The sequence below is a fragment of the Chiloscyllium plagiosum genome, chromosome 15 (assembly GCF_004010195.1).
Source record: "Chiloscyllium plagiosum isolate BGI_BamShark_2017 chromosome 15, ASM401019v2, whole genome shotgun sequence".
NCBI lineage: Eukaryota > Metazoa > Chordata > Chondrichthyes > Orectolobiformes > Hemiscylliidae > Chiloscyllium > Chiloscyllium plagiosum.
The window spans coordinates 2,758,169-2,772,781 of record NC_057724.1 but is presented as its reverse complement, the minus strand read 5'-3'; the positions used below and the strand labels follow the sequence as shown (position 1 = coordinate 2,772,781).

Genomic DNA, 14,613 nt, shown 5'->3' with positions numbered 1-14,613 from the left:
GCGAGTCCCAGATTGGATTCTGGCGCGGGGAAGTGTGTCCCGGACTAGATCCTGGTGCGGGGAGGTGCGTCCCGGATTGGATTCTGGCAAGGGTGTGTGTGTCCCAGACTGGATTCTGGCGCTGGGAGTTGTGTCCTGGATTGGATTCTGGCACAGGGAGGTGTGTCCCAGACTCGATTCTGGAGCGGGGATGTATGTCTCGGAATGGATTCTGGCACGGGGAGGTCTGTCCCGGACTGGATTCTGGAGCGGGGAGGTGTGTCCCAGACTCGATTCTGGAGTGGGGAGGTGTGTCCCGGAATGGATTCTGGCACAGGGTGGTCTGTCCCGGACTGGACTTTGGCGAGGGATCGCCAGTCCCAGACTGGATTCTGGCACGGGGAGGTCAGTCCCGGACTGGATTCTGGAGCGGGGAGGTGTGTCCCGGAATGGATTCTGGCGCGGGGAGGTCAGTCCCAGACTGAATTCTGGAGCGGGATGTGTGTCCCAGAATGGATTCTGGCACAGGGCAGTGTGTCCCGGATTGGTGTATGGCGCGGGGAGACGAGTCCCAGATTGGATTCTTGTGCAGGGAGGTTTCTCCTGGACTGGATTCTGGCACGGGGAGGTGTGTTCCGGATTGGAGTCTGGTGCGGGGAGGTATGTCCCAGATTGTAGTGTGGCGCGGATAAGTGTGTCCCAGACTGGATTCTGGAGGGGGGAGGTGTGTCCCGGTCTGGATTCTGGCGCGGGGAGGTGTGTCCCAGATTGGACTCTGGCGCCAGAAGGTCTGTCCCAGACTGGATTCTGGCGCGGGGTGTTATGACCCGGACTGGTTTCTGGCACGGGGAGGTGTGTTCCAGACTGGTCTCTGGAGCGGGGAGGTGTGTCCCAGTCTGGATTCTGGAGCGGGGATGTGTGTCCCAGAATGGATTCTGGCACAGGTCAGTGTGTCCCGGATTGGTGTCTGGTGCGGGGAGGTGAGTCCCAGTCTGGATTCTGGCGCTGGGAGGTCTGTCCCAGACTGGATTCTGGAGCGGGGAGGTCTGTCCCAGACTGGATTCTGGAGCGGGGAGGTGTGCCCCAGACTCGATTCTGGAGCGGGGATGTGTGTCCCAGAATGGATTCTGGCACAGGGCAGTGTGTCCCGGATTGGTGTCTGGCACGGGGAGGTGTGTCCTGGACTGGATTCTGGCGCGGGGAGGTGTGTCCTGGACTGGATTCTGGCGCGGGGAGGTGTGTCCTGGATTGGATTCTGGAGTGGGGAGGTGTGTCCCAGACTCGATTCTGGAGCGGGGAGGTGTGACCCAGACTGGATTCTAGAGCGGGGAGGTGTGTCCCAGACTCGATTCTGGAGCGGGGATGTGTGTCCCGGTCTGGATTCTGGAGCAGGGACGTGTGTCCCAGACTTGATTCTGGAGCGGGAAGGTCCGTCCCGGTCTGGATTCTGGCACGAGGAGGTGTCTCCCAGTCTGGATTCTGGAACGGGGAGTTGTGTCCCAGACTGGAGCCTGGCGCGGTGAGGTGTATCCCGGAATGGATTCTGGCACGGGGAGGTGTGTCCCAGACTCGATTCTGGAGCGGGGAGGTGTGTCCCAGAATGGATTCTGGCACAGGGCAGTGTGTCCCGAATTGGTGTCTGGCGCGGGGATGCGAGTCCCAGATTGGATTCTGGCGCGGGGAAGTGTGTCCCGGACTAGATCCTGGTGCGGGGAGGTGCGTCCCGGATTGGATTCTGGCAAGGGTGTGTGTGTCCCAGACTGGATTCTGGCGCTGGGAAGGTGTGTCCCACAATGGTGCCTGGCGCGGGAAGGTGGTCCCAGAATGGATTCTGGAGCGGGGATGTGTGTCCCAGAATGGATTCTGGAGCGGGGAGGTGTGTCCCGGAATGGATTCTGGCGAGGGATGGCCAGTCCCAGACTGGATTCTGGCACGGGGAGGTCAGTCCCGGACTGGATTCTGGAGCGGGGAGGTGTGTCCCAGATTGTATTCTGGAGCGCGGAGGTGTGTCCCAGACTCGATTCTGGAGCGGGGATGTGTGTCCCGGAATGGATTCTGGTGCGGGGAGGTGCGTCCCGGATTGGATTCTGGCGCTGGGAGGTCTGTCCCAGATGGACTCTGGCGCGGGAAGGTGTGTCCCACAATGGAGCCTGGCGCGGGGAGTTGTGTCCTGGATTGGATTCTGGCGCGGGGAGGTGTGTCCCAGATTGGATTCTGGAGCGGGGATGTATGTCCCGGAATGGATTCTGGCACAGGGCAGTGTGTCCCGGATTGGTGTTTGGCGTGGGTAGGTGAGTCCCAGATTGGATTCTGGTGCGGGGTGGCCAGTCCCAGACTGGATCCTGGCACAGGACGGTGTGTCCCGGACTGGATTCTGGCACGGGGAGGTGTGTCCCGGTCTGGATTCTGGCACGGGGAGGTGTGTCCCGGTCTGGATTCTGGAGCGGGGAGGTGTGTCCCGGTCTGGATTCTGGCACGGGGAGGTGTGTCCCGGTCTGGATTCTGGAGCGGGGAGGTGTGTCCTGGACTGGATTCTGCCACAGAAAAGTGTGTCCCAGACTGGATACTGGCGCGGGGAGGTCTGTCCCAGACTGAATTCTGGAGCGGGGATGTGCGTCCCAGACCCGATTCTGGAGCGGGGATGTGTGTCCCGGAATGGATTCTGGCACAGGGCAGTGTGTCCCGGATTGGTGTCTGGCACAGGGAGGCGAGTCCCAGATTGGACTCTGGCGCAGGGAGGTGTGTCCCAGACCCAATTCTGGAGCAGGGCAGTGTGTCCCGGATTGGTGTCTGGCACGGGGAGGCGTGTTCCGGATTGGAGCCTGGCGCCGGGAGGGGTGTCCCAGATTGTAGTGTGGTGCGGATATGTGTGTCGCGGACTGGATTCTGGAGCTGGGAGGTGTGTCCCAGACTCGATTCTGGAGCAGGGATGTGTCCCACAGAATGGATTCTGGCACAGGGCAGTGTGTCCCGGATTGGTGTCTGGAGCGGGGAGGCAAGTCCCAGACTGGATTCTGGAGCGGGGATGTATGTGCCGGACTGGATTCTGGCGCAGGGGAGGTGTGTCCCAGACAGGAGCCTGGCACGGGGAAGTCTGTCCCGGACTGTATTCTGGCAGGGGGAGGTGTGTCCCGGTCTGGACTCTGGCGCAGGGAGGTCTGTCCCGGTCTGGATTCTGGAGCGGGGAGGTGTGTCCCGGATGGAATCTGGCATAGGGCAGTGTGTCCCGGATTGGTGTCTGGCACAGGGAGGCGAGTCCCAGACTGGATTCTGGTGGGGGAGGTTTGTCCCGGACTGGATTCTGGCGCAGGGAGGTGTGTCCCAGATTGTAGTGTGACGCGGATAAGTGTGTCCCAGACTGGATTCTGGCGCGGGGTGGCCAGTCCCAGACTGGAATCTGGCGCGGGGAGGTCTGTCCCAAACTGGATTCTGGCGCGGGGAGGTGTGTCCCAGATTGTAGTGTGGCGCGGATAAGTGTGTCCCAGACTCGATTCTGGCGCGGGGTGGCCAGTCCCAGACTGGATCCTGGCGCGGGGAGGTGTGTCCCGGACTGATCTGTCACGGGGAGGTCTGTCCCGGACTGGATTCTGGCGCGGGGAGGTGTGTCCCGGTCTGGAATCTGGCAGGGGGAGGTGTGTTCCAGACTGGATTGTGGCACGGGAAGGTGTGTCCCAGACTGGAGCCTGGCGCAGGGCGGTGTGTAACGGACTGGATTCTGGCACGGGGAGGTCTGTCCCGGACTGGATTCTGGTGCGTGGAGGCGAGTCCCGGACTGGATTCTGGCGCGGGGAGGTGTGTCCTGGACTGGATTCTGGCGCGGGGAGGTGTGTCCCAGTCTGGAGTCTGGCACGGGGAGGTGTGTCCCAGACTGGATTCTGGCACGGGGAGGTGTGTCCCGGACTGGATTCTGTTGCAGATAAAGTATTGTGTACCTGTGCTTAAATATCTGCGCCTAGGTATCTTAAACCTAAGTGACCCTGCAAACGTTTGACTGCTCTCATTTGAAAGCAAGTGACAATAAAATTAATTAAATTTAGTATCTTATACTGCTTCAGCACTACATCCCTGCTTCAATATTTCACCCAAATGCCTTTGTTACCACTTCATCTACTTGTACTCCAATGTGTCTCACCTCCTCTCGCCGTTGCAATACCCTCTTGTTAATTGTATATGGCTTTGCTTTATTTGCTCTCCCCAAATGGATAACCTCGCACATCTACAGATCAATCAGCTCCTTCCTCCTGCACCAAAGTGAGTGCCAGTTCCAGGAGCATGAAACAGTTGAGGAAGAAAGGACATTCTTCATCCAATTCCGTCAAAATGCACCGAACTCCCACTTGACATTCTGTATAACCACAGCAGCACTCAGAGCACGTTCTCTATACTTCCTGAAAACAATTGACAAGGTTCGTTAACCTAGATTAAACCCACTCCTAATCAAGGAGAGGCAGTACGAAGAACACAGAACAAAAATATTTACAGTACAGGAACAGGCCCTTCAGCCTTCCAAACCTGTTTAATCTAGGTTTAATCTAGGTTATCCAGATCCTCTATCTAAACTTATTGCCTATTTTCTAAGGGTTTGTATCCCTTTGCTCCCTGCTCATTCATGTATCTGTCTCGATACATCTTAAACTATGCTATCGTGCCCACCTCTACCATCTCTGCTGGCAACATGTTGCAGGCACCCACCACCCTCTGCGTGAAGAACTTTCCATGCATATCTCCCTTAAATTTTACCCCTCTCAGCTGGAACACGTGACCCTTAGTAATTGAGTCCTTTACTCTGGGAAAAAGCTTCTTACTATCCACCCTGTCTAGACCTCTCATGATTTTGTACACCTCAATCAGGTCCCCACTCAACCTCAGTCTTTCTAATGAAAACAATCCTAATCTACTGAACCCGTCTCCATAGCTACACCCTCTATACCAAGCAACATCCTGGTGAACCTCCTCTGCACCCACTCCAAAGCACCCACATCCTTCTGATAACGTGGCAACCAGAACTGCATGCACTATTCCAAACGTGGCCGAACCAAAGTCCGATACAGCTGTAATATGACCTGCCAACTATTGTACTCAATACACGCTGTATGCTTTCTGGACCACTCTATTGACCTGCATTGCCACCTTCAGGGTACAATGGACCTGAACACCCAGATCTCTCTGTGCATCAATTTTCCCCAGGGCCTTTCAATTTCCCGTATAGTTCACTATTGAATTGGATCTTCCAAACTGCATCACCTCGCATTTGCCCGGATTGAACTCCATCTGCCATTTCTCCACCCAATTCTCCAACCTATCTATATTCTGCTGTATTCTCTGACAGTCCCCTTCACTGTCTGCTACTCCATGAATCTTAGTGTCATCTGCAAACTTGCTAATCAGATCTCCTATACCTTTCTCCAGATTGTTTATGTATATCACAAACAACAATGGTCCCAGCACAGATCCCTGTGAAACGTCACTGGTCACAGTTCTCCATTTTGAAAAACTCCCTTCCACTACTACTCTCTGTCTCCTGTTGCCCAGCTGGTTCTCTATCCATCTATGTAGTACCCCCTGGACCCCATGCGATTTCACTTTCTCCATCATCCTATTAAGGGAACCTTCTCAAACACCTTACTGAAGTCCATGTCTATGACATCTACAGCCCTTCCCTCATCAACCAACTTTGTCACTTCCTCAAAGGATTGTATTAAGTTGGTAATTTCCCTGCACAAAGGCAATTATGATGCGAGTAGGCAAGATTTAGATTGCACAGGATGGGGAAGGAAACTGCAGGGGATGGGTACAATTGAAATGCTGAGCTTATTCAAGGAACAGCTACTGCATGTCCTTGATAAGCATGTACTTGTCAGGCAGGGAGGAAGTGGTCGAGCAAGAGAGCCATCATTTACTAAAGAAGTTGAATCTCTTGTCAAGAGGAAGAAGGCAGCTTCTGTAAGGATGTGACATAAAGGCTGAGTTAGGGCGCTTGTGAGTTACAAGTTAGCCAGGAAAGACCTAAAGAGAGAGCTAAGAAGAGCCAGGAGGGGACATGAGATGTTGTTGGCAAGTAAGATCAAGGAAAGCCCTCAGGCTTTCTGTCAGTATATCAGAAATAAAAGAATAACTAGAGAAAGATTAGGGCCAATCAATGATAGTAGTGGCAAGTTGTGCATGGAGTCTGAGGAGATGGGGGAGCGTGAAATGAATATTATTCATCGGTATTCACATTGGAAAAAGACAATGTTGTCGAGGAGATTACTGAGATATAGGCTACTAAAGATGGGATTGAGGTTTACAAGGAGGAAGAGTTAGCAATTCTAGAAAATGTGTAAATAGATAAGTCCCCTGGGGCAGATGGGATTTACCCTAGGATTCTCTGGGAAGCCAAGGAGGAGATTGGCTTCGCCTTTGACTTTGATCTTTATGTCATCATTGTCTACCGGAATAGTGCCAGAAGACTGTTGTTCCCTTATTCAAGAGGGGGAGTAGAGACAACCCTGGTAATTGTAGACCAATTCAGTTGTGGGTAAAGTGTTGGAAAAGGTTTTCAAACATGGGATTTATAATCATCCACAGAGGAATAATTTGATTAGGGATAATCAACACGGTCTTGTGAAGGGTAGGTCGTGCCTCACAAACCTTAAGGTTTTTGAGAAGGTGGCCTACCAGGTGGATGAGGGTAAAGCAGTGGATGTGGTGTGTATGAATTTCAGTAAGGTGTTTGATAAGGTTCTCCATGGTAGACTATTGCAGAAAATACAGTGCCAAGGGATTGAGGGTGACTTAATGGTTTGGATCAAATGGTTTGGCCCAGCTGAAAGAAGACAGAGGTGGTGGTTGATGGGAAATGTTTATCCTGGAGTTCAGTTACTAGTGGTGTACTTCAAGGATCTGTTTCAGTGCCACTGCTGCTTGTCATTTTTATCAATGACTTGGATAAGGGCGTAGAAGGATGGATTAGTAAATTTATGGATGATATTAAGGTCAGTGGAGTTGTGGATGGTGCTGAAGGATGTTGTAGGTTACAGAGAGACATAGATAAGCTGCAGAGCTGGGCTGAGAGATGGCAAATGGAGTTTAATGCAGAAAAATGTGAGGTGATTCACTTTGGAAGGAGCAACAGGAATAAAGAGTACTGGGCTAATGGTAGTGTAGATGAGCAGAGAGATCTCGGTGTCCATGTAAATAGATCCCTAAAAGTTGCCAGGCAGGTTGATAAGGTTGTTAAGAAGGCATAACGGCATTGGTAGAGAGATTGAGTTTCAGAGCCACAAAGTCATGCCTGCAGCTGTACAAAACTCTGGTAAGGCCACATCGGAAGGATGTGGAAGCTTTGGAAAGGATGCAGAGGAGATTTACTAGGATGTTGCCTGCTTTGGAGGGAAGGTCTTATGTGGAAAAGCTGAGGGACTTGAGGCTGTTTTCATTAAAGAGAAGTAGGTTGAGAGGTGACTTAGTTGAGACATATAAAATAATCAGAGGGTTGGATAGGTTGGACAGTGAGAGCCTTTTTCCTCGGATAGTGATGGTTAGCACGAGGGGACATAACTTTAAATTGAAGAGTGATAGATATAGGACAGATGTCAGCGATCTGTCAACATCCGTCATGTCCCTCTCCTCGGTGAATACCGACGCAAAGTACTCATTAAGAATCTCACCCATTTTCTCTGACTCCACGCATAACTTCCCTCTTTTGTCCTTGGGTGGGCTAGCCCTTTTTCTAGTTACCCTCTTGCTCCTTATATGTGAATAAAAGGCTTTGGGATTTTCCTTAGTGTGGTGGTAACATCAAGTAGCTTTGTAATGTGTAGTTAGTCACTAAAAACACCAGACTGATCTTCTTGGACATGGATACAAATCTCACCACCAATGTTGACATTTGAATGAAACAAACATCTGGAATTAACATCTTGTCTAATGATGATCATGTAACCACTGTTGTAATTAAATCAACAAGTGATAGAACTAAGCAATTCCACAATTGAATTATCTGATTTAAGTTCCACCGTCCTGTCACATCCAATTGTAAATGGTGGTGGACAGTTCAGCAACTCACTGGAGGAGGAGAATCCTCAAATATCCCCAAACTCACTGATAGAAGGACCCAAAACATCAGTGAAAAAGATAAGGCTGAAGCATTCGCAGCAATCTTCAGCCAGAGTGCTGAATGCCATCCATATCAGCCTCATCTGGAGGTCCCCAGCATTACAGATAGCAGCCAATTCGCGATGTCAAGAAATGGTTGAAGCCATTGGATACAGCAAAGGCTATGGACCCTGCCAATATTCTGGCAATATTACTGATGGCTTGTGCACAGAACTTGCCATATCCCAGCCAAGCTGTTCCAGTACAGTTGCAATGTTGACATCTACCTGGCAATGTAGAAAGTTATGTCCTGTTTATAAAAAGCAGGACAAATCTAACCCAGCCAATTACCTCCCCTTCAATCTACTCTCGATCATCAGTAAAGTGATGCAAAGTGTCATCAACAGTGCTATCAAGCAGCACCTGCTCAGCAATAACTTGCTCAGTGTCACCTAGTGTGGGTTCCACCAGGGCCATTCAGCTCCTGACCTTATTATGGCCTTGGTTCCAATAAAATATCACATAACAAACTTATCAACACTGTTGTGACACCTCGAGTGAAAGTAACAATGATGACATGGGCGCAACATCAACTGAGCGGCAGGAAACAGAAAACAGTGACAAACAGAAAGTTAGGGGAAATATTTGACAGAAAAATGCACAAGACTATGCCTGCTGAAAACTTAAAATAAAAATGGTAAGTGCTGGAAATATTTAGCAGGTCAGGCAGCATTCGTGGAGAGGGAATCAGAGTTAAAGTATTAGGCCAAAGACCTTTCCTCAGAACTGACAGAAAATAGAAATGTAACAGACTTTGAGCAAGTGGGGAGATCAGGAGGGGAAAGAAAGACTAATTGGGAAGGTCCATGGTAGGGTGAGGTTACATATTAAAAGATTTCACGGTACAAAAAGGCAAAGGGAGTGGTATTAGTTGCAGTAAAGAAATGTTTACTTTCACCAAACTGTTAGGATGTGTTAAGACATCTGATATAGGTGTAATGCCTGACCTGGCACTTGAATCTTCTGGGTCAGAGATAGTGAAATTAGCACTGCATCAAAGAATGAAGAAACAAAAGTTTTCTTTTTGGAGCAGTTGTACATGACAGATGAATGGACAGCAGTGTCTCTACATCTGTGTTGTGATTAGTTTGGAGATAGATTATTGCCTCTGAATATTGATTGGTAATATTAGCTTCAGTTCCCTTGAACCAGAATCTGCTGCTCAACATAGCACAAAGCTAATTGCCAGGGTATTGGAAGTGGGTTAATTAGACTAGCCTCCCTGCTGACTCCAGCCAAAATACACCAGGCATGAGAAAAACTGCAGTTGAAATCAAAGGCAAACACAAGTGGATTTCCAAACTGAGTCCGCCTTCCCCTCCTTTACATCTGGCTACAAATGACTGGCTTTGAAAAGGCCATTACGTTCACAAAATACACACACAAACAACCATTTATATTTGTATAGTACTTTTAATGTAACGAGACATCCCAAAGTGCTTCACAGGACCATTATAAAATGAAACATTACTCCAAGCCACATCAGGAAAGGCTTGTTCCGGTGAACAAAAGCTTAGTGGAAGTGATGGGTTTTACTTTGTGTCTTAAAGGTGGAGAGGTGGAGAGGTACTGGGGAAGGAAAGCCAGAGCTTGAGGTTAAGGAGAAAACACCAACGATGTACGAGGCACCATTTATGTACTTATGCAATGATGGAGCAATTATAGTTGGGATATTGAAAAGGCTATGATTAGAGGAGTGCATTTCTTTCAGAATGCTGCAAGGCTAGAGGAGTTAACAAGAAAGGGGAGAAGGAGGTCATAGATGGGTTTGAAAACAGGGATGATTATTTTAAAATAAAGAAATTTCTTAACCTGGAGCAAATGTAGGTCACTGAACACAAGGGTTATTGGGTAACAGGACTTTGTCAGAGTTAAAACACACAAAGACAAGCAGGCGGCTGGAAAAACACAGCAAGCCAGGCAGCATCAGGAGGTGGAAAAGTTGACGTTTCGAAAGTAACCCTTCTTCAGGACTCCTGCTTGCGGTGTTCGTCCAGCCTCCTGCTTGTCTACCTTGGATTCAAGCATCTGCAGTTTTTTTCTACCTCTAACAGGGTTAAAACACAGGCAGCAGAGTTTTCAATGACAAAGTTTTTGGGAATGTGGAAGTGCATTAGAATAAAGAGAAGTGATTATGTGCTGTGCCCAGTGTGCAGATGGAAATTACAGTTTACTCACCAAACACAGTGCGTGCAGGGACGGATTCCCTGTTCAGCCAGAAGGAGACCTGGGAGAGAATCACAGTCATAATGCAGGGCAGATACGTCTGGATCACAAAGTAACCAATCTTCCTCTTCAGATGGAAGTGGGTTGTCATGATAATGTATTCACCTGAAGGGACATGAAAAGTAAAGAATTAGGCAAAGGTAGTAAAATCACACATGCAGTAAGCCATCATCTGAAAAACTGTGACACACAATGACAAGCCCCATTATCTGTGATGAGCATATATTATCACATTCATGGGACTTCCCTGTCGGCATTGAGTCATAGGGACTCCCTATAAATATTCCCATATCAACAACTTTCAAGAATCTTTAATAAAATAAAATGTTGTTTGATATAACTTGAGTCCTGATACAATTTGTGGAAGCTTTTCATCATTGCTCATCAGGGAAAAACTCAAGAAATACCAATATAAAGGGGAATGTCAAACATTGTCCTTTTTTTATATTGGTATTCTTACAAATTGTCCTCGTGAGTGCAGAATAAAAAGCTTTGATAAATGTGTCATATTTCAGAAATGTCCTGAGGCATTTCACAGAAGCATTGTGAAGAAACATTTGAGGCCAAGTCACATAGATTGGTGATATCAGGGAAGACTGCTAAATTGTAATATCAAGGTTCGGGTATTACTTAACCAACAGCCAATGTAGCTTCATGAACACAATTATGATAGGTGAATGGCAGCACTGCAAAGAACAACATAGGCAGCAGAGATTTAGATCACATCAGGATTCTGTGTGAATCAGCATCTATTTGGCACCTTGTTGGCCTTAATGCATCTTTAGAGAACACATTAAAGATTTTCCTTGAATGGTAATGGCTAGCACGAGAGGACACAGCTTTAAATTTAGGGGTGATAGATATAGGACAGATGTCAGAGGTAGTTTTTTACTCAGAGAATACTAGGTGGGTGGAATGCACTCCCTGCAGCAGTAGTAGACTCGCTAACTTTAAGGGCATTCAAATGGTCATTGGATAAACATATGGATGAAAATGGAATAGTGTAGGATTGGTTCCACAGATTGGCGTAACATTGAGCGCTGAAGGGCCTGTACTGAGCTGTTATGTTCTCTGTTCTCCTATAAGACCTCAGGATGTTCCAAAATTCTTCACGATTTAATACATACTTTTTTAATTTTAGTTTTTCTTTGTTTTTTGTCTGGTGTGAGTATCTTTTATCTGAGAGAATGGTCAGAGTCAGACAGAGGTACTATCTTTCAGATGAGAAGTCAAAGCAAGGCAAGTTCTGTCCTATCAGATGAATGTAAAAGATCCCATAGCATTTTTCCAGACTTGCCAAACCCACTATCTCATCAACACTCTTATTATTTGTTTCATATCATTAACTAAATTAGATATACAGTTAGTTATAAACATCATTAATAACTTATTTAAAGTTAAAAGATTGGAGCTGAAGTCATAAACAAACAACTGTTCAGAAAATGTGATTGACTGCATCTGAACATTAATAAGATATGGCCAATGTTGGAAATGTTAAATAAAAACAGGAATTGCGTACCAGCAATTTTGTTTCTGTTGCACATACTGAAAGACGGGGTCTGTTGCAGTGCAATGCATTGCCAAGTGAGGCTGAGCTACCTGATGTGTCTCGGCTGGAGACTGAATCATATGAATCATATGAAGTATCTGGGACCAGGGGCCTGAAATTGTAGTATTTGCTGGTCGTGGAAAGTGCTTTACAACACACTTTAAAATCTTATCTGTTATTCTGTCTTAACAGTTAGAGGATCACATTTACAACTCTGGTAACTCTGATTGAGGAGTAGGTGAATAAGACAAACAAGATATTCTGAAGAAGTCTAAGTCTCTGTATCCGAAAGCTTCCTAAAGCTAGATCGAGAAATTGCTTGCAAGGCACAACACTTGTTATGCACATGTGCGCTTCCTGGTTGTGCCTGCACATACAAATAGACACTTGAGAGCAGACTGCTGAGGTAATTGCAGTAGGAGCCTGCAGAAACACACTGCCTTACCTATGCCTGAAGCCTGAGTCATGGTTGTGCAAATTCTAGGAAGACACAAATCACTACTATGATAAAAGCAACAATTAATTCATGATCGACTCATCTACAACATGACAAATTGCAAGCACACAACTCACCAACTATCCGAGTATCTGTTATCAGCTTCACAAGAAAATGGTAGTAACATCACTGAACTAATAATCCAGAGCACAAACTAATGGTCTAAGGATGCGCGTTCAAACACCACCACAGCAGCTGGGAAAATTTACAAACTGTATTGAAAAATTAAGTTAGTTAATGAATCAAAAGAAGTCTCAGTAATATTACTAGTCTCAGTAATAGCAGCCATAAAACTATCACTGATTGCTGTAAAAACCTATCCGATTCCCTCATGAGCTAGAGGGAGAAAAATCTAATACTTGCACCCAGTCTGGCCTACATGTCACAGCAGACCTACAGTGATGTGTTTAACTCTTAACTACCCTGAAACAGAACGTAGGGATGGGCAACAAAAACAGACCAGGCCAACATTCCATAAATGGATCTTGAAAATTACTATTGAGGTTAACATGCAACAAAATTTAAACTCACAAACTAGCACTGTGATTAAAACAACAATCACTCCACCACTTAGAATGATAAGTTTAAATTGGGAACACTATAAATTCCTGTTGGGGTTAGCAAGTAAAGCAGCAACCTACAACTTTACAAAGTTGTATTAACTCCCTCACCCAGCATAGTCAAAAGGACCAAGGTCTAAGCAACTTCCACTACTACCAAATACTACAATTTCAGACCCCTGGTCCCAGATACTTCAAGCGGCTTCATGTGTCATATGAATCAGTCTCTATCAGAGGCTGATTAGGTAGCTCAGCTTCACTCAGCAACACGTTGCACTGCAACAGACCCCACTTTTGCTTCCTCTGTAGCAACCAATTTGATGTATACTTGCAATCAAAGGCTTACTATTACAAACACCGTGTTTAACATCATTTTTTTTAATTTGGATTTTTCAATTTGTGGCATTTGTTCTTTTTTTGTGTGTCTGAAGAGTTTAAATGATGAATTTATAGCTAACTTTGTACCCGTGGCACTTTCTTTTTAAACAGATTGAGGGAGTAGCTTTCAGAACTTATCAGTTATTATTAATCTCACAAGGATTTATGACAAAACAAGGTAAACAATTGTGCAGCCAAGTTTCTTTCTTTTAAGAATTCCTACAGTGTGGAAACAGGCCCTTCGGCCCAGCAAGTCCACACTGACCCTCCGAAGAATAAAACACCCAGATCCATTCCCCTATTACTCTACATTTACCCCTGACTAATGCACCTAACCTACATATCCCTGTACACTATGGGCAATTTAGCATGGCCAATTCACCTAACCTGCACATCTTTTGGTTTGGGGGAGGAAACCCCTGCAGACATGGGGAGAATGTGCAAAGTCAGCACAGACAGTTGCCCGAGGTTTGAATTGAACCCGGGTCCCAGGCACTGTGAGGCAACAGTGCCAACCACTGAGCCACCATGCCACCATTTTATGTTATAAAATTCTCAAATTGTCTTTTTATTTTAATAAGCTGAAGTGAAATACCCATAGCTTGGTGAATTAAATAAATGCTTTTGGTTTTAAATTTGGGACAGGTCTGCAGAAGTTTTTGCATGAAAATAGGTGTTTAAGCAGTGCCCCTGAGAACAGGAGAAAATAGTAAAACTAGATTATCCTAGAGTAAGATGCTCAGAGGTAGTCCCAACAGAAACAGTTGGATAAATCCTTAAGGGGGAGGGTGTGCAGCCAGAAGGCATGGTGCACGTTGGCACCAACGACATATGTAGGAAGAGGGGTGGGGAGGTCATTCAGGAGCTCACGGAGTTAGGCTGGAAGCTAAAAGCTAGGACGGACAGAGGCCCCATCTCTGGGTTGTTGCCGGTGCCACGTGACAGTGAGGCAAGGAATAGGGAGAGAGTGCAGTTGAACACGTGGCTGCAAGGATGGTGTAGAAAGGAGGGCTTCAGGTATTTGGACAATTGGACAGCATTCTGGGGAAGGTGGGACCTGTACAAGCAGGACGGGTTGCACCAGCACCAGAAGGGCACCAATATCCTGGGAGGTAGGTTTGCTAGCACTCTTCGGGGGGGTTTAAACTAATTTGGCAGGGGTGTGGGATCCGGACTTGTAGTCCAGCAAGTAGGCTAGCTGTTTGTCAGGATGTCCAAGTATGTGGGGAGGCTGTGAAGAAGGTAGCACTGACAGGGAATACTTACGGACACAGAGATGGGTTCAAGTG

At 47.2% G+C, this 14,613-nt stretch overlaps 1 protein-coding gene across 5 annotated transcripts in view; it reads right to left on the bottom strand.

The window, feature by feature from the left end:
- Positions 1 to 14,613, bottom strand: part of LOC122557046 (gamma-aminobutyric acid receptor subunit alpha-3-like) — a 253,902-nt gene that overhangs the window by 24,098 nt on the left and 215,191 nt on the right. For all 5 annotated transcript variants that reach the window (XM_043704284.1, XM_043704283.1, XM_043704287.1 and 2 more), the window contains one exon: positions 10,294 to 10,446. In XM_043704284.1, coding sequence (XP_043560219.1) covers positions 10,294 to 10,446 — 153 coding nt within the window. The remainder of the gene's footprint in view (positions 1 to 10,293; positions 10,447 to 14,613) is intronic.